This window comes from Lygodium microphyllum, chromosome 30 (genome assembly GCF_053477565.2).
Source record: "Lygodium microphyllum isolate KBCC chromosome 30, Lygodium_microphyllum_v1.1.10, whole genome shotgun sequence".
NCBI lineage: Eukaryota > Viridiplantae > Streptophyta > Polypodiopsida > Schizaeales > Lygodiaceae > Lygodium > Lygodium microphyllum.
Window position 1 is genome coordinate 70,560,607 of NC_141164.1, and position 19,878 is coordinate 70,580,484.

At 42.5% G+C, this 19,878-nt stretch overlaps 1 protein-coding gene across 2 annotated transcripts; it reads right to left on the reverse strand.

Annotated features, from left to right (window-relative positions):
- Positions 1-927: 927 nt before the first annotated feature.
- On the reverse strand, positions 928-18,913 carry LOC148009985 (Ribosomal protein S5 domain 2-like superfamily protein). 2 transcript variants are annotated; one of them, XM_087672549.1, is made up of 4 exons: positions 17,899-18,910; positions 16,805-17,245; positions 15,919-15,999; positions 928-1,632 (listed from the first exon to the last, which is right to left on the reverse strand). In XM_087672549.1, the coding sequence occupies exons 1-4, from the start codon at positions 18,590-18,592 to the stop codon at positions 1,541-1,543; spliced, it is 1,308 nt and encodes a 435-aa protein (XP_087528675.1). In that variant the 5' UTR covers positions 18,593-18,910; the 3' UTR covers positions 928-1,540. The 2 variants fall into 2 exon arrangements, with proteins under 2 accessions (XP_087528675.1, XP_087528676.1); XM_087672550.1 differs by lacking the exon at positions 928-1,632 and adding an exon at positions 1,809-2,178 and having other exon boundaries at positions 17,899-18,913.
- Positions 18,914-19,878: the final 965 nt, after the last annotated feature.

Below are 19,878 nucleotides of genomic sequence, written 5' to 3' on the forward strand. Positions count from 1 at the left end.
AGCAATAATAGTTTGCCACTATATGCAACCTGAACACTTGACACCCAACAGCTACAGACCCCTCGATGTCGACACCAATAAGTAAAGCCTGAACATTCGAGGCCAACAGAAAGCAAACACAAAGACCTCCACATATCAATACCAACCACAACGTAACACCCAAAGGAGTAACCACACTTCTTATTTCCAAGAGTACTGGTGCAACCTGCCAACACATTAGGTAAAACACAAGCAGGGATACAATCATGGATTCCATTACCAGACTGCTTTGTACATCCAAATCAGTCCACTATGCATACATGCCACGTGTACATGATGAAAACATGCCTTTAGTTGGAGTGAAGCCAATGTATATGCCAGCATGGCCGAAGTACATTTCATTGAAATACACTAATACACTACAAGTAAGGGAGATTTCACATTGCTTGCATCCCATCAGAACCTTGGAGAAAAAGCCCATAGAAGATGAACCATAGTCACCCCTAGAAGCAATGCTCATTGCTAACTATCGCCATATTACATCTACATGCCAAAAAACCAAAAACCATCTCTAGAAGAAAAACATGCTGCAGAGTACCTCCTGCAACTCGTCCAATTTGCACCTTGCATGCAATGCTCATTGCTAATTATCTCCATATAAAATCTGTACAATTAAAACATGCTGCATAGTACCTCCTGCAAATAAGTCCAATATGCACCACATGCTGCTTGAGTCCAAGCACTGCAACAAAGACTGAATGCTCATTAAAGCAGGATTGCACAGCACGCTCATCACAAATGATCCCCATCAAAATTTAGATAGCACATTATTGCTTATATGGATGATTGCCAGATCTGCATTCTTACCATGCAATCATTGCTTCCTAAGAACTCTTTTGTTGAGGCAAATCACCACTAGTTGGAACAACTTTAAATTAGTTTTAACTCTTTGTTGGAGAAGACAAACAAATCCTATTTGCAACTATTTCAGATTCAGTGAAGAAAGACGTGTCCTTGAAAGTAAAAATTTCCAGAAAGTTGAACCCTATTCATTAAAACGAAGAGAATGGCCAGACTTTGTTTGAAGGCCTCACAAAACTCATATGAAAATTTGAAAGGCTTCTCCAATTACAGGCCCTGTGATGAGCAACTTTCCCTAAATCTGCAAAATCCTAGTCCCATTTGAAAAGGCCATCTTCTCATCTACTCAAAGCATACCTGTCATGCTTCTGTTTATCAAGGCCTTCAAGTGCCCTTTCCAATTTGGCACTGACAATTTCCCTTCAGGATCCCTCTCTGATATTGACAATGAAAATCTTTTGGGAAGGCCCTTCATAAAGCTTTATTCCAAGTACCATCTGGCATCATCCAACCTCCTGGATGATTTCTACATTCCACAAAAATATTCTTGCTATGTTTGATGTGCACATTTCTTGTCTGTATATGAAACAGCCTCTAACTGGAAGCTGCTCTTCCCTAACTGGAAGCTGCTCTTCCCAACCATGGCTCTTAACATACTTCCAAACAGAACATCACATACCAGAGTATCCCAGATGTGGTTCTACCTCTTAACCCATTGAAAGCTCTTTCTTGCCTTTGCTTTTCCAGGTTTCTTTCTTTCCACTATACGGGCATCTCGTGTCAACATGCCAGCTGTAATAACACAAAATCAGACTAACATTGTGAAAAACAAGTACTTCACAGTTTTCAAAACAGTAATAGCAAGCTCAATCCTTTCCCAAACATAGAGGGATGAAGGGAAGAGATGAAAGGGGTACAATCAATTACTTCTCATCACTCTGAGCCAGACACAACACACGTACGCTCCATATTGCACAAGTAGACAAAATAAACAGGATACCGTATATTGAGACTGCCATAGAGTACATAAAAAATAGCTGAATAGAGTAGGCCATAGATGCTAGGCAAAGCCTGCAGGAGAAGTTATACAAAAGCCTAAAGTCGAATATTGGTGTTGATCAGAACATAGAAATGTGATGAATGGCAAATACCACATACACATGAATGCGCAGGCCTGCCTTTGTTGGGATTTGTAGCGAGCACCACTTTAAAGTGTGCAGGGACAGACCATTCGGAGTAAGGCAATGCTTGAAATGGGCCAAGGTTGCCATTTCAAGTCCATGCTTTAGATGGTCCCACTTTCTTGTCATCACACCAATGGTTGTTTAAATTGGTAAGCTAGGGTCGAGTGTCCCAATTGACAATACAATAGTTGCATCAGTACACATTCTAACATTTAGATGTCCCATTTTTTTTCATAAAGGCCATTGAGAATAATCAAACAAGCCATATACACAAATAAAAGCAGAAAAACCGCATGGCTACTAGCCACATGCACATGCTATAGTTAAAAACCAGAAAAAGCCACATGGCTTCTAGAACTTGTCAAAGTCCTTAAACACTAAGACTCCCATTTTCAAAAACTCACCCTCATGTAATCAAGTAGCTACCTCAGTAGTAAGCCACTTGTTTTATCAACCACAAATCTAGGTTCAAATCTTGCCTTTTGCTCCTATTCTTATATGAACTTATGGGCGTGATATCACATCTGAAGACCACCTCTTCAGGGTGCCCTTGCCCCCCTATATGATACCCATATGTCTAGTGACTAACCAAGCGACTTTTTATCCCCAAGCCCTTATCACCCTCGACTATCATGCATTCAAATTAAAGGCTTATGCTACTAAAGTGGTGGTGCACTTTCTAACAGCTGTGGGCTAATGATATCGATAGGAATATGGTGACGATTCATGCCTGCCGAGGGTGAAGGACGATGATACCATTCCCTAATTGTAAGCAACCTTTGTACATCAAATGTTACTAAGACATTGGCTCAATGATTTAAATTAATTTGATGCTCATATACATTGAAAGGTAATTTGTATTATTTGAGCGTTTTAAAATATGATTAAATGTTCATCTTTCTATTCAAAGGTGGCCAATGGCCTTGAAAACCCTATAATTATACTCGGGTCGTCATTGATGAGATGCCCAAGAGAAATTAAAAGTTTAGTTGGGCAGTCAAATTGACTAGAAACCTCAGATGACTATGACTTTTACACTTGGGTAGTCACATTGACTAGAAACACACTTGCGTAGTCACACTTGGGTAGTCACATTTGAATGCTCATGGTAGCTCAAGTATCAAGAGCACTCAGCTTTGGCCTTAATGCTAATAGTAGTCCAGGTGTCGAGAACATTTGACTTTGACACAATGTGAGAACATTAGGGATAACTAAGAATGTCTAGAGATGTACAGATGACATGCCTAGAAAATTGTACTCAATAAGTGGAATGAGATGGAATGCACTAAATAAACATGAAGAGTACAAAGTACAAACAAGGAGTGGAGAGGCCAATTGCAATGTAGCTAAAGCAAAAGTAGAGGTCTTAAGCAAAGGCAAAGATCAACAGGAGCATGTCATACTCAAATAGAGCCCAAACTCAACAACCACAAAGAAGGTAAAACCATGAGGTCATTTTTTATGTATTATTCTAGCCTATTTATAGGCTGCCTTTCCTCTCCTCCATCTCATGATCATTCATACATGTACACTACGTCATGTTGGAGAGAGGGAGACTAAGAACACTCTACTCATTGCCACAACCCATGCCTTTGTACACACTCTTGTCCTTCTCTATATGGATTCCTATTCCCAAGTTCATCACTTATAAGTTCATGTGTTCTTATTCTTCTGTTCACTTCTTTATGTTTACAGCAACTCTATCTTTTTGCTTTATTACTTCACATCATTCCAACATGGAATCAAAGCCCAAGCGTCTTGGTTTTGGTGTAGTCCTCTATTTTTGACTACTTTTTCAAGTCCGATTGCTCTTTCCCACTCCTTTAAGCCGTGCATTTTGCTACTGCCTAGGCGCATCATTTGTGTCAGAAGTAATGGACTGCACAACACAAGAGAAGTGAAAAGAGAAACACTGCAAAAGAAAAGAAAACATTGCAAAGAGAACTCAAAAGAATGCTCAAGAAAAAGAATCCATACACCAAGATGAGAGACAATATAAAAACAAAAGTGAGTCACCAGCTATATGGACATTTGAACCAACTCCCTCTGTCAAACAAAACCTATTGCAAGAATATTGTTACACTTGTTGTATTCCTCCATAGTTCTAGAGTGAACACGACACTCCCTTATCCATGGGCACATTTTACCTTCTAGCTAGAGAAGGGTTTTTAACCCATGTGAGCACCCATCAATGGGGGTGGTACTTAGAGATTCTACTTTAAGACTCATTGGATGTGATCTTCCAGCACTCTCCTCTCTTCTTGTTCACTTGTTCATTGTGAGTGTGTGTGCGCGTGTGCGTGCGCACGTGCACGTATTGCCAAATCGTAACCTATCAATGGTATCAGAGCCATATCTCCTTTCACCCATCGCCACCACCTCAACCGCCATTGAGTCTCAAACTCAGTATCTGTTGCTCCTCATGCATCAACTGCCCTTCTACGCATCTCCTAAACAGATTACTTCAGCCTTCTCAAAATCTGTCTAACAAACACATTGTGACTACTATCTTAACTGTTGCAGCCCACACATGTTGCCAAACTTGTCGCCAACCGTCCCCTAACATTGATCTACCTGCATTGTCTCGTCAACAACCTTGTATACGCACCCAACAATAGCCTTGCACATTCTTCACACCTACCATTTTTTGCCCCCAAGCTATTTGCATTTGTCCTTGCCACCTCACATCGGCTCCGACACAGTCCAACAAGTTCAAACTTGGCATTTAACATTAATCCTTTGTCAATTAATTAATATTTAAGTTGCTCATGCACCTATTCCCACCAACGCCTCCATCTAAGCACCATTAGGGATAAATTGGGGGATTTTCCCAAATCGCATCAAACATACCAAACTTTGTCTCTCAATTTGGGGATTTCAGTCAATTCTACAACTTTCTTCATTAAATTCAAGAAATTTGACTCCGGTGTTTCCAAAAATTTGGGGTTTTTCACTTTTAAACCAAAATTTGACCAAATCTCAGTCATTAAAATTTGGGACTTTTGTGATATTTTCCCAAATTTATCAACATGGCAGCCCAATTCATCATTTTGTAAAACATTCAAGGACATTGAAACAAATTTCCCTTCAATTTGTGTCTCCATCAGCATTCAAGCCATGAAATTGCAAGTTCTTGAGTCTCCCTCCGCTTTTTTTTTTTGGTTGCACCTGTATTTGTGCTTTGGGCAGCAGCTGGTTACAAATACCAACATGTTTGGGGATTCCGATAAATTGAATGGCAAAGATTATCAGATGCAAACATACTTTTTGGTTGCCAAGCAACTTTGGGATTGTGTATCTAATCCAAATGTTAGGCTTGCATGCCCTACTACACAAAGTACTAGAGGTTCATCTAATGCATCCACCATCACCAGTGGATCTTCCGCTCCAACCCCTCCTCCACCTCCCATCGCGGATCAGTTGAGATGAGATGGGCACCATGCCTAGGCACATGCTTTGATTGCACTCTTGTGCAAAAGAAAGGTTATCCCGCATATTCAATCATGCACAATGGCCAAGATGCTTGGGATAAACTTGCCTCGTTGTATCAAGTGCACAATGAGACTCATGTAGCCCATTTGCACAAACAGCTTGAGATGAAGCACATGACAAAGGGTAATTCAATGGATGCCCGCATTACATGTGTGAAGGACATAACGAAGCAACTTGTAAATATTGATGAGATAATTCATGATTCCTCTCTTGTTTCTACAAACCTGGTTGGCTTACCTGACACTTATCAGAGTTTCGCCACTACACTTACTTGCAAAAGGAGATGTTGATAAATACACAATTGATGCGTTGGTGTCATTGTTATTGCAAAAAGAACAATCACTAGTGAATTGCTCTAACATAAGTATGGAAAATCAAGCATTTGCAACCAGCCATAGAAACAAAGAGAAGTCATGGCAACCATCAAACTCAAAGGTAAAAGCAAACCAGCTTCTTCCACAAACTCCTGGAGCACCAAGGATGAGGATGCTAAGAAAAAGAGATGCAATTATTGCAAGAAAAAGAGGCATGTTATTAAGGAATGCCAAAAAAGAATTGCAAGTGAAAAAAGGAACCAATCAGGCATGACTGTTGCTGAAAATTCACGAAGTGCAAAGAATGCAACAACACATTTAGCAAATTTGGACATTCGTCAATCTTAAGCTTTTGTTGTGTGTTGTTCGTATGATCCTTCTTTTCATGCATATGGATTATCAATTGCTGAAAATAGCAATACATTGTATTTTGATAGTAGTGCCTCTAAGCACATAATATTCTTTCATGACTTATTTGTATCATATGCAAATGTACAAAAGGGGGAGACAAGTAATGCTTAATATGCAATCCCAGTCATTGGACACATTCCCATTATTCAAATAGATGGGAAAACTATTATGCTTGAAAAGATCTTGTATGTACCTGGCATAAAGAAAAACTTCCTCTTAGCTTCAACTAGTGCATGCATGTTGTATGCTTTCATATAATAAGCTATCCCAAAAGTTTTGGCTTGATGCTATTATGTGTACAATGTATGTCTTGAATTGTAGCCCCACTAAAGCATTAGCTGAATATACATGTTATGAGGCTTTGCATGGTCGGAAACCAGTGGTGTCACACATTCGTGTCTTGGTTGTTTGGCATATGCTTTGGTGCCACAACCACGAAAACAAATTGCAAGACAAGGCTGTTAAATGCATCTTCATTGATTACAATGCAAAAAGTAAAATGTACCGCTTATACCAAGCCTCCAAAAACAAGATTGTTGTTAGTAGAGATGCAGTATTCATTGAACACGCTGGTCATCCCTTCATGGACTACAAAAATCAACCCAATGTCGGGCCTATGGATATGTTTGACAGTTTGTTACCATTGTTTCAACATAGTACACCTGATTTTAGTCAATTTCAGCAACCTATTGAGAGTTTATAGCAACAACCACATACTAAATAGCAGCCTAATTTTCAGCCCATTGATCAAGGCATTGCTGATGATAAAGTGGGCCATGAAAGGGCTGTTATTCAGCAAGCTAAAACAGTCCCTAGATGGTTGTCATATACATTAGGGAACAGCAAACAATTTGCTCCACTTCCCGGCAAAACTAGAGCAACCACTGGCTATGCACAGGGTAACTTGGTTGCGCAGGCACCTTTAGCTACTACATACAACAAGGAACCTGTTTCTTTACGTGATGCCTTGGAAGATGAGCATTGGATAACAGCTATGCAATCAAAGATAGACTCTATTCATAAAAATGACACATGGGAGTTATGTGACTTGCCTGATGGTAAGTTGAAACACGGATCTAATGGTAGCATTGATAACTACAAGGCACATCTTGTTGCCAAAGGGTATGCCCAACAACATGGGATTGACTATGATGAGACATTTGCACCCACTTCACATATGACAACCATTCACAATGCTCTTGCCTTGGCTGCCCATTTTGATTGGCATGTGCATCAATTGGATATGAAGACTTCTTTTCTAAATAGTGAACTTCATGAGGAGGCTTATGTCATGCAACCTCCTGGCTTTGTTTAGAAAGGCTCTGAGAGCAAAGTGTGTCAGATACATAAGGCCTTTTATGGTTTGAAGCAAGCAACTAAGGCATGTGCAAAAAGAAATATGCATATTTAATTGCTCTTGGCTTTAGCAATTCACACACCAAAAGCATGCTTTATGTCCACAAAGATAGGGATAACCTCTTGATTCTCATTCTTTATGTGGATGATATTTTGTTGAGTAGACCTCATGAGACATAGATTGCAGCTTTAAAGACTAGATTGCAGCATGATTTTGACACCATAGATCTTAGACTACTTGCACTACTATCTTAGCATATAGTTTACTGCAATTGAGGGGACATTATTTTGCGGCAATCTAAGTACATTGGACAGCTCTTTGAGCAATTTCAAATGTAAGATTGTAAGCCTATCTCTACTCCCATTGAGACAAGCCACAACTTTACACTTCAGGATGCAAGAGATCCATTTGATGCTTCTCTTAATCAACGAGTTGTTCATTGCCTGCCTACTATATGTATAATACACAGTCAACTATTCAGTATGGGAAATCTCAGTTTGCACACTTTATACATAGCCTTGGTACTATACATTAGGAAGCAGTCAAACATATATTTCGCTATCTTAAAGGCACCCAAAAATTGGGTCTTGTCTACCCTAAAGGCACTTCTCTTTACTTGCATGCATTCCGAGACAATGATTGGGCTGGTTGTTTTGGCACATAGGTGTCCACTAGTGATGATTCATGCTTGGTGATTCATCTATTTCTTGGCAAAGCAAGAAGCAATCTACAACAGCCACATCTACCTATGAAGAAGAATACAAGTCAAATTTACAAGCTTAAGGCATGCCTGCCCCACCTCCATCACCCTCTCCCACTCCCTCTGGGGCAGCACTATAGCATTGTGACATATCACCTGCATCACCTTTACTATAAAGCTAGAAGGGAGCCCCTACGACCATCGTCGAGGCTGCATGACGAGAGCTTAAACCCAGCCTTGTAGATGATAAGGACCCATCAATAGAGTCATCATCCTTCTGCTTTCTCTACTCCTACTTCCACAAGCTACTAATATCTTGCAATCTTTCCAGAGATGTCCCTTCTTGAAACAATAATAACACTGAGGCTATTGTTTCTTTTCCGTATGTGACCCTAAAGTTGGAGCATCTAAAGCACCTTGAGACAATCAAAACCTACATCTAAACACAACGAGTCTGCAAAAGAACACTTGTAGATGAGTAAACAATGTTTGCATGCTAGCCATCAATAGTAAAAGCCAATGGAGCCATGATGAGGTAGATACAAAGAAGACGAACACATGCAAGGAATCTAAAGGGATAGATGTGTTGAGCTAAAAATGCATTAGCTTCACTAAACAGCCCCAAAACATGCTTAATTAATGAAGTAACGTTATTTATTTAAAAGAAATGCATTCCTAGAGAGTGTCTATGTCCCATAACCACAAACCCACTTGGGAGGGCCCAAACTTTCTATAAATAGGGATGCTGCCCTCCATTCAGCTACGCATCTCGTTTTTGCAAGTTTCAAGTGTTTTCAACTTGCTGCCCACACCCCTTTCGCGGAGGACGTCACAATCTCAGCTGTTCCTTGCTGTCATCTACAGTCTGGCGCCTCTTTCCAACCTTCCACCCACAGTTTGCAGCTGTTTACAGCAGAGCGACTGTTGCTGATCACTCTCCAGCTGCAGTCTGCTCAGTTTTCTCTCTCCTCCTTGCTGTCGCTGCTGTTTTTCTCTCTCCTTAGCCTGTCGCAGCAGATTTTCTCTCCTAAGCCTATCGCAGCAGATCTCTCTCCACTGCCTGCGTTTGCAGATTTTCTCTCCTTTGCCTGTGTTCAGCTGGTTTTCTCTCTCAACAGTCTATGTTTGCTGTTTACAACCTGCGTTTGCTGTTTACAGCCTGCGTTTGCTGTTTTTCTCTCTCTACAGCCTGCGTTTACTGCACACTCTCTCTCTAGACTGCCGTCTACTTCAGGTCCAGCCATACACAGGCTGCATTTACTATTGTTCGACATCCGAAGGCTACCTTGCTGCAATTCGGGATCTGTTCGGAGTACGACACACTCTCCAGCTCATTACTCCTGCCCTGATCCTTGAGATACAAGAGTTCGAGGTTCAGTATTCATTCACTGCATAGTGTGTTTGCTGCATGAACATTGTATATTCAGCAGTCATATCACTTCATTTATTTACTGTGTTCATTGTCTTTGAGTTACCCTAACCCTAATTCATGCCTAGTCAGCCCATCCCTACCTATGGATCCACCTTGCAACCTACCCGCAAGCCTAGTGGGCACCCTGGGGCCCATTCCCAAGTGTACTCCACTCCCCCATCCTACCCCCACTACACTTTTTCACACTATCCATCTCCGAACACTACCACTCCTGTTGGAACGGCCAAGAATGCCGTCACGGATAAGACACATTTTAACGGGTCCAATTTCACTACTTGGTCGAATTTCATGTAACAAGTGCTTGAGTCTCAGGGTCTTTGGGACCTCATCATTAGTCTAGAGCCTATGCCGGACCCTCGACTAGCTCACCCTGACTACATCCGTCAATGGAGAGTCTGCAATGCTATAGCCAATGTTGAGATGATGCAGGGATTGCTTCTTGAGTTTCACTCTCAGTTGCAGCTCTTCTCGCTCGCGTCAAAGCGTTGGAGTCACCTTCTCGACCACTATGCGGCTCGTGATTGTACTCGGCGCATCAATCTCGACTTTGAGCTTCAAGAGTTCTCTCTTAAGGAAGGGGATGATCTAAAGTCAAGCTGGCTGACTATAGGCGATTACTTGCCGAGTTCGCCACTACTGGCTCTCCAAAGTCAGATGACAATCAGGTTACATTCTTCTTGAATAAGTTGCCCGCAAAATACTTCAATTTCATTCAGCACATCATCTCCCAACCTCGATTGCCAACCTTCTACGAGTTTGAGTGCTAGTTCTTGCGTTACGCAAGGCTGCATGATCAAGTCCACAAGGAATCCTCATCACCGCCTTATTCAGAGCAGAGGGGGTTGGTTGCTTCTTCTTCGGGAGGAAAAACCACCAGTGGCAAAAACTCGCTAGATACGAAGGCAAGCCAATCAAAGGGTGACTCCTCTTCCTCCGATGGAACCAAAGAATCAAGACCTATCTGGCAGCAACTCCCTAAGAAAAACCGGTTTTGCACACAGTGCCAGAGAGCAAGCCATGTGGACAAGGAGTATCGCTCCAAGGCCCAAGGTCTTTCACCTAAAAAGCCTCAGCAGACCGCTGCGACTTCACACTCCAGTGGGGCTACGCCTTCCACTGCTGCCCCATTTGCTCCTCCAGCTCCCACAACGACTGCTGGACATGTTGCACACGGACAGTCTCAGTGGCCATCCTTCTCTACTCCTGAGGGATTGGCTGATTGGTCTGCAGGTACCGATTCTGTTGCACTTCATGCATCTATCTCACCTTCCTCCCCACCTCGTCAGGCGTTCCCTTGGCAGAGCCCTGCTACTGAACGTGCGCGATGGTGGCCACCTTCTTAGACTAGCATGTCTCTAGGTCCTTTCGGATACCCTAGGTCAATCTAGCATTCATTTTTCGCACTCTTAGAGTCGGGCCCATAGGATTTTTGTCTCTACATTTTAAGTCTTCCGCTGCATTTACAAACACACACATACACATTTGCATCTTTGCACTTGTTCCTTCAGTTAGCTTTTCATTTTTGTTTTGTTTTGTTTTTGGAGCATCTCACTACTGACCTCTGTGATTGCAGACTTTGATCTCCTTTGCAGGTTTTGTTTTCAGTGTAGGGCTAACATGCTGATTTTCCCAGTCCTACCTGGGCTAGAGACTTGGGATGTGCGCCGTTCCTTCATGGTTTCATCATCCTTGCAGTTTTGCTCTTCTACCAGCATGGAGGCTTCCCCTCCCAAGGCAGATAGCGGATCGTGTAGCATCTCTCTTGGTGCTATCATGGCGGTGACTTCTACCTAGCTCTTCCAGCTAGGATGCTTCTTCCTCCTCTTCATTCCTTATGGTTCTCGGCACCACACGAAGGCCGACATCAGGCTCCTCTTCCTTCTTCGGCATCTACATCCAGGTTGAGAGGGGGTTCCTACCCTTCTTGGTATTCTACAGGCTTCAGCACTTTGTCTTCGATATTGGCTTATCCCCCCTGTTGTACCTTACCCTTTGCATTGCATGATTTCATCATCTTTGTACTAGGACGCTTGGGCAAGTGACCAATTTCCCTATGAGGGACACTGTCCAAGTGGCACCTGCTGCATGAGCATTCTTCAGTACGTAGCATACTTTGCATCTCATTGTGCAAAGCACCACTTGTGCGGATCCTAAGCTGTTTCCACCAGCGGCTGTTGTTACCACACCACCATTCTTCTTCATCACATGGATACCTCATCACCTACTTTTCCTCATCATCGACGCCCTGAGTGGATGGGTTAGCTTGTACTGTTTTGTGATGTGTTGGGTGTACCCTCCCTGCTCCCGTCTTCTGGGTCACTATTCCTCAATCGACCGCATCCCATAAAATTTACAACACTTATTCAAAAAAAAAACAAAAACAACACACAAAAGCTTCATGTAGTTTCATCCGCCTTTATAAGGCTTGGTAGGCCACTGGGCAGCCGACGTGCACTCTTTGTCCGATGCACTGTCCTCTCTAGGATGACTACTTGGATTTCCTTGGTAAGATAACCATCGCCTCTGTAGTCTTGGTAGGCCACTAGGTAGCCGACGTACACCCTTTGTCCGATGCCTTGGCTGCTTTGGGGTGGAACGCCTTGGGATACATCAACATCACAATGGCTAGCCTAACCTTTCGGCTCAGTTTTGGGCCTGAGAGGGGGTGTTGAGCTAAAATATGCATTACTTGCTGATAAGCCTCTTAAACAACCCCAAAACACACTAAAAATGCTCTTTTAGAGTAAAACCCTAAAACGGGGAGCGGTTCGAGAGAGTTCAGTGGAAACCCTAAAACGGGGAGCGGTTCGAGAAAGTTTAGTGGAAACCCTAATTTTTGGGACGCCCTTCCACATCTATAAATAGACAGGCTCTCCCCATTCAACAATCATCCTTGTTTTGCAGGTTACACCAGCCCACACACCCTCTGCTGCTGTTGGCGCCCAGTTTCCAGCCTGCAGCCCGCCTCCATCTGCTGTCCAGCCATCATCGACTGCAGCCACATTATCTTCAGCCTGTCCATTGCTATAGGCGACAGCTCTCAGCTGCTGGCGACTGCTCCAGACTGTCCCAGACTACTGTTCAGCCTGCTGTCCATCATCTCCAGGGTCAGCCAACCTGCGTTTTTAGCATTGCAAGCCCTGACACTCTCAGACACTGTTTCAGCCTGCTGTTTACAGCAAACTGTGCACAGTTTCCAGCCCCCGATCGGTGGTACACTGCTGCGTTTACCAGTTTCCAGCCTCCAGACTGCTGCATTTTGGTGACCGACCTCCTGCCATTCACTATTCAGCACTCCACTCCAACTGGTGGTCACAGACTTGGGATCCGTCTTCGATGGACGTCACACTCCAACATTGCTCTGCCCTTGAGCACACTGTACACTCTTACATTCATTTACAGCATTCATGCACTTCAGAGTTGTGTTCTCTCTCTCCCTTCTTCTGTTTGTGTTTGAGTTTTTGTGTTTGAGTTTTGAGTTTTGCATTTAGGGTTTGAGTTTTGCCCTCTGTGTCTGTGTCTGTGTCTTTGTGTTTCTATCGTGGTCATACACTCTGTGTCCTCAGTGCAAACCCTAGCAGTCTTCTTAACACGCACAGCCCTGCAACAAACACACATACTGAAAACACAGATGCCACAGCCAAAAATGCAGTTAGTATACAGCAAAGACAGGCTAAAATAAAGCAGCAGATGGTCACCCATGCTGAAGATCAGTCACAGCAGAAAATAGATGAATAAATCAGCAGAAAAAAGAGCTGAAATGCCAACCCGCAGCAGAAGAAATCAGCACCACATGACCTAACACAACTCTGATACCATGTCAAAAGTGGGTGCAGTGATGGAGGCATGTAAATCTGTCGTAATGGACTGCCCAACACAAGAGAAGAGAAAAGAGAAACATCGAAAAAGAAAAGAACACTGCAAAGAAAACTTAGAAGAATGCTTGGGAAACGAAATCCATATACCAAGATGAGACAATACAAACACAGCAATGCATCACTGGCTGTGCGGGCACTAGCACCAACTCCCTCTCTCCAACAAAACCTGTTGTAGGAGTATGCAGTGAGAATACTGAGGAGGGAGTGGCAACCTATAAATAGGCAAATAAACATGATCAAGTCGGCCAGCTATATGGACCAAAACAAAGTCAGCTAGCATCAAAAGGATGCAGTCAGCTACATACAAGCCCCAATAAAACAGGTGCCACTAGATCACTAGAAATAAATGTGGCCAACCCACAACTCATGCATAGACTCATACACGAATTGACTAATCTTCTAATGGTGACAACTAGGTGACAATGTACAGCCACTAGGCAGCCTATCTAGTAGTGTTTTTTGGTGCTGAACCCTAGGCTCTTATTGCCTCAACTCAGTTGCTAACATTTTAGTCCTTTCTACAGCCAATTTTCTTCTTTTTTTTTTTGCAAGCTTTACCTCTTTTCTATGTTTTCAGCCTAGTTTCCTCACTCAAGGGAAGTTTCACACATTTCGATTGTCATGCCCCTATTCCTTGCACTCACTTCACATTCCATTCCTCTCTTGACTCTAATCTGAACTTATATTTCTTGCTTGAAATGTTGTTCTTGATATTGGGCTTATTAGCCAACTCCCTAAAACCCTTCTTATCTTCTCTACACAATGGCTCCTCCATATTGTAACACAAATGACAAGCTTCAAGACCTTGACTATCTAACTTGGAGTGTGGTAGTGAAAGCCTAGTTTGTGCAAAGGCAACTTCGGAATATTGTTCAAGATCTACATTGCATCCCCAAAAACCCTCCTCTTCCATCCAACTGGTACAAAGACAATCACAAGGAAGCAGTCCTCGAGTGGGACAACGATGCCAAAGCAAATTCATCCCTTCTTCGTTGCATCTCGAAGGAAATCCTTCAGACATTCACCTCTTGTAGGGCATCTCCGGAGGTGTGGAAGAAGCAGCTTATTTATGAGGCCCATTTGACCATGATTGATGTTACCCTCTACAGTCAATTTACAGAACAGCCAATTCAAGGTGACTAATATGACTCAATTATTCATTCTCACCGTGACACAAATCTAGGATCAGCTTTACAACACACAATCTACTCTTCCTAAAGCCCACCTTGTGGGGACTTTTCCCTATGAACTACCTCCGGAGTTTGATGGTGTTGTTGATGCCTTTTGAGCTTGAAAATTGAATTCACCAATATCTAGGTGTCTTGGACCTTAAGTGTGGCTTTCTACATGCACCAATGAAGTCTAGCAAATATAAATCTTCAAGCTCATTTGCCCTTTAGGCATGGGAAAAGCTCAAACTAAAACAACTGAAATTAAAGAGAGACTCCAGAAAACACAAAACACAAAAGTGTAGAGTGAATGAATAACTCAATGAACTGAATAAAATAATATATGTCCAAAGAGCAGAGAAAAACTCGAACCACACTCTCTTTCTACAAGTGGGCTGAGCAAAGGTAGCCCATGGACACTGCCTCCAGATGATCCCAAAGCAGCATGCCACAAAACCTTGAATGTTGGAGGACACCGCCGCAACTGGAGAAGAAGAGTATGCAGTTGTAGCAATCTCACAGAAGTGGGCAGCAGCAAACACAGCCTCTCAAGGAGAAAATGCAACTGTCTAGGTGATCCCAAAAATGGGCAGCAACATCAACAAGTGAAAATACAAGCAGCAGACTGTCCAGAAGATAACATCAGTCAGGACAGTTAGTACTACAGCAAAACACAGCTGTTCCAATGCTGCAAGTGGAAGGCAGTTGATTGAAAACAGGTCACCAACAGCCGAAACAGTTCATGGCAGCAGAGTGGCCTGCTAGACAGTAAAACGCAGCAGCGGGTCTCAGCAAGCACCCGACTACATATGAACCTCATAAAGAGAGGCTACAATTCACTTGGTTACAAAAAGACAACAAACATGAAAAAAAGGGCAATTGACCCCACCCCCAACCCAAAAACTGGGGAAAAGTTTGTAAAACAATCACATCAATTTTCCAAAGTTTAGACATTGATATAATCTACACATTAGCGAAATGTAACACCTCTAAAGTCAATCAACAGAAAAATAATCAGCTTTTCTTGTACAATGTAACTAGATTCAATCTATGAGCAACAGATCCATCTCTAGGTCTACGAAGAAGGACAAATGCAAGCTTTAGAAAAAGAATCAACAAGACCATCAGTACAATGATATACCTTTCTTCAAGCATCCTCGCAAGGAAGGATCATACCACATCAATGCCCTACTCAACCCATGCCTGATAGCACTTGCTTGCCCTACAAATATGTCAAGAAGAAAAGAACTGTTGAATTTCTTGTGTTAAATGTCAAATTACATGACACACTTTACATAAATGACAAGAGAAATAATATCATTTCTTCCAAAAGCAATCTAGGTGGTGAATGTGCAAAAAAATGGTGCTCACATCTGAAACAACTCAACATAGTTTCTATGGCATTGCACATAAGGTCTTTTGAGTCCACTATAACTAGCAAACTCATAGCCAACCTGTTCAGTTCTCAATGCTCATATTGTTTAAAACTACATGTCACCCAAACTTTGAAGATAAAAACCTACAGTCACAAACCCCATATTACTTATCATATTCTTGTGTATCGTGCAGATTTTTCCCTTCAATGTAAGACTTACTCTATCTCATGCATTCAGTTATGAAACTTTCATGATGTGTTCAGGCAAATAATCACATACTGCTAACGTAAATTGGACTCCAATCAAATAAAACAACCTTGGGCCTCAAATGTTGACTTAAAATGTGCCAAAAGTTGGCAGGTCTCATCTAAAGAAAATCTTACGTAAAGAGCCCTTGCTTGAATGTCACCTAATATGAAAGCTAGCCCCTACACAAAACACCTGAGCCATTTCACACTTTCTTCAAATCACAACACATATCCCCACATGATCAAACCAAGTCAATACTCTCATGTATAACATATTGAAACTTAAGAGAAAGGGCTTCTGTAAGGCAATCAAAATTTTGTAGCTAAACATTCCCCATCATAAGATTACATCAACTCGTACTCCATAAAAATCCTGATTCATTGTTTAAGGGAGTGACAGTACCTGTTACACCACCACCTTTGACGAGCACAAATGTGTCGAACATGCCCAATGTGTCAGTCACAACGAAAGGCTCCAAGTACTCAACACGATGGTCAATAACAGGGAAGTATAGGTCATGATGTCTTTTATTGATCACTATTCTTCCCTCACCTTGACGAATCCACACTCGAGCCGAACTTGATTTCCGTCTACCTACACCATGAGCAAACCCATTTGCATCAACTTTTCTTACCCAGCGCTTTGCCATTTCTGCCATTTTAGCCAACTCTATCTCTCTGCGCTTCTTTTTCCTCTCTTGTTCCATATCAGCAAGCTTGACATCATCCAAATGTGGAAGAGTGACTGGCTCATAGAATCCAGCCATTAAGTTAGCAATGTCATCATGTGTAAAACCGCTTTTCCTGATCAAGTCTCCAAAAGCAGCATCAGAGGAAGCATCTCCTGCAAGGTGAACCAACAAGCAAATCAATAGTGTGCGAGTGCTCAAACTCCAGCATCTACTAAGAGACACTTGGTGCGATTATTTTAGCTTTCAAAGAGAGCATTTGTTCTATGACCCCCAAAAAACAAGTAAAAATCATTAACTTGTTGGCCAACACTATCGACCTTCAAATTTAAGGTAATGAAAATTAGTGTGTATGAACGCATAAGTATGCCAGCCTCTGAAGTTATACAATGCACTGAGTTTAAGCAATGTAATGAAAGTTTGTTATTTATCAGATAGCAGTGTAATATTTTGTCGATTTACACTTTCAAAACCAACTTTCAACTGTCATCAATCATCATACCACAAGCATGCATAAAAAGCTATACCAAAAATTCTCATATCAGTACCTACAACGTATGATGCACTGATCAATTTGTTTTTAATGTGTCCTATGGCTTGCTTTCAGTATCTGTTTCCAACTGGCCCCTTATATTCTCGTGTAAAGAGTAACATCAACAGCTTCAAAGGGTCATACTGATGATCCTGCCTTAGTCTTATGGCATGCTTAACTCAAACTGCTCCTTCTTTGATGAAATTCACATATGGATGCACACAGAACGTTGTGAGATCATCACAATTGATTGCATTTCCAGGTGACTTTGCTTACCCTGGGGGGGCTGAGCTCCTGCCTTTCGAAGGCGGCCATCTGGACCCCATTCACCAATATATCCGGAAGCCCTCCCTTGTGTAACACTATCTGCCTCCCATCCATACTCGCCATGACTCATGTCTTCAACATGTACACCTGCATCCCTTGCCGCAGTTCCCAGAACCTGTTCGTGTTCAAGGCCATCCTCTGCTGGACCATACTCTATTCCACTGGTCTGTTCTGCATCTGCAGTCCATGACTCGTCTCCATAATAGCCCTCTTTGTCTGCATAAGCAGCCCATGGTGGAGCCTGCTCGTCCACTTGCTCTTCCCAATCATCGACAGTGCGACCTTCAGTTGCTGATGGCCGTCCAAAGATGCCACCTTCCCCAAACAAGCGAGGTTCTTCTCCCATATCCTCTGCACCAAGGTCATCTGATCCTGTGCCACGACCACCACTGCTTCGGAAGGGGGAACTCCTGCGGGAATCACCACCATCGGTGCCATTACCATTGTTTCCAGTGCCGCCATCTCCCCCAGACGCAGCCGAGAAGCGTCGCAGCAGGGCTTGCCACGAGGTAGGCCTGGTGCAGGGTCGTTGCGAGGGCAAAGGTGATGCAATGCGATGGAACGGGAGCTTAGGGGAGGCTCCTGCGCATCGAGTGCCTGAGAGAAGGGCCCTGAGGAGTCGTGGGGCGGCGGAAGGCGCCATGCCAGCAGGGTGTACAACTCAAAGGCGGGCAGAATTGCTAGCTGCCGAGGTCATGGATGATGGTGATGTTGTCGTTGTTGATGTGTGCAAAAACACCTAACTTTCACACTGCACCTTCCGAGGTCTCGTCCAATCCGACGACGAAGGGAGGACACCATCGCCTGCATCAGCCTCTCTGCTTCATCGTTGCCGTTTTCCAGGGTTTTACTCACCTAAATCTCAACGTTCCGACCTTAGCACGTTCTTTAGATCCTATGCACGGTAAGCAACTCTCTATTCTCTATTCTCTATCAAAGATTACGTTCGCTAACATCCTTGCATCTTCTATGGGCTCCCGGGGGCACTATGTGTATATGCTGCCATGGATCCATGTTTCTCCTAGCACACATTACCTCACAATTGCCCAATCTGGGTTTTGTTCCTAACGTTCCGGCGCTAGATGGACAACAAGCTAGTGGGTGTTGGCCTAATCCCTAGGCAATGTTCTTTACGTCCCCCATGAAGTTTTGGTCATAATATCTTCATATAATCCCATCTGCAAACATTGAACATCCCGTTGTTAAACAAAGGTAACTTTTGATGGGATTGTCCAATATGTCAAAAGAAAGCACATATACTTTCATCCTATATAAATAAGTTATCCCTAAATTTTGATCATGAAAAAAATCATTCTAAAAAAGTGAGCTATTCACCATGAGCTATCTACAATGAAACAAGAATCAACAATGGTAATGGAAGACTGTTCTAAGTTGAGGGCTAAAAATGTACTTCTGAAAGCTAGATTGTAGCCATTATTATTGCATATGGAAAAGCATTTGATGCATGATTTGGAGCTAGACCTTGAGAGTTTAGTGTTCCTTTAGGAATATTTACTGGTTATGAAAAGTGCATTAACAAAGTATATGGGCGAGTAGTGGCAATCAATTATAGGTAGAATATGAAAACTGCATTAACAAAGTATATGGGTGATTAGTGGCAATCAATTACATGTAGAATGCACAAGTTATATGCCTAGCCATATGGTCCATTAGAGCAAGCAAGAGAAGGCTAAGTTGCATGAAAGAGTTAATGGTATGCATTTAGATTATGAAAAATGAGTATAATTGATATCTACTTTGAAAAGCAAGGGGTAATGTTGAGCTAGCAGCACAAAGATCTATGGACACTAACCATTCATATATCAATGACATTTGGATTGATATTTTTGAGCAAGTTAAGATCCATGAGTTGACTATTGATAAAATCAAAGAAGTGGATATTAGTTCTTCACCTACATTGGAAGGTAG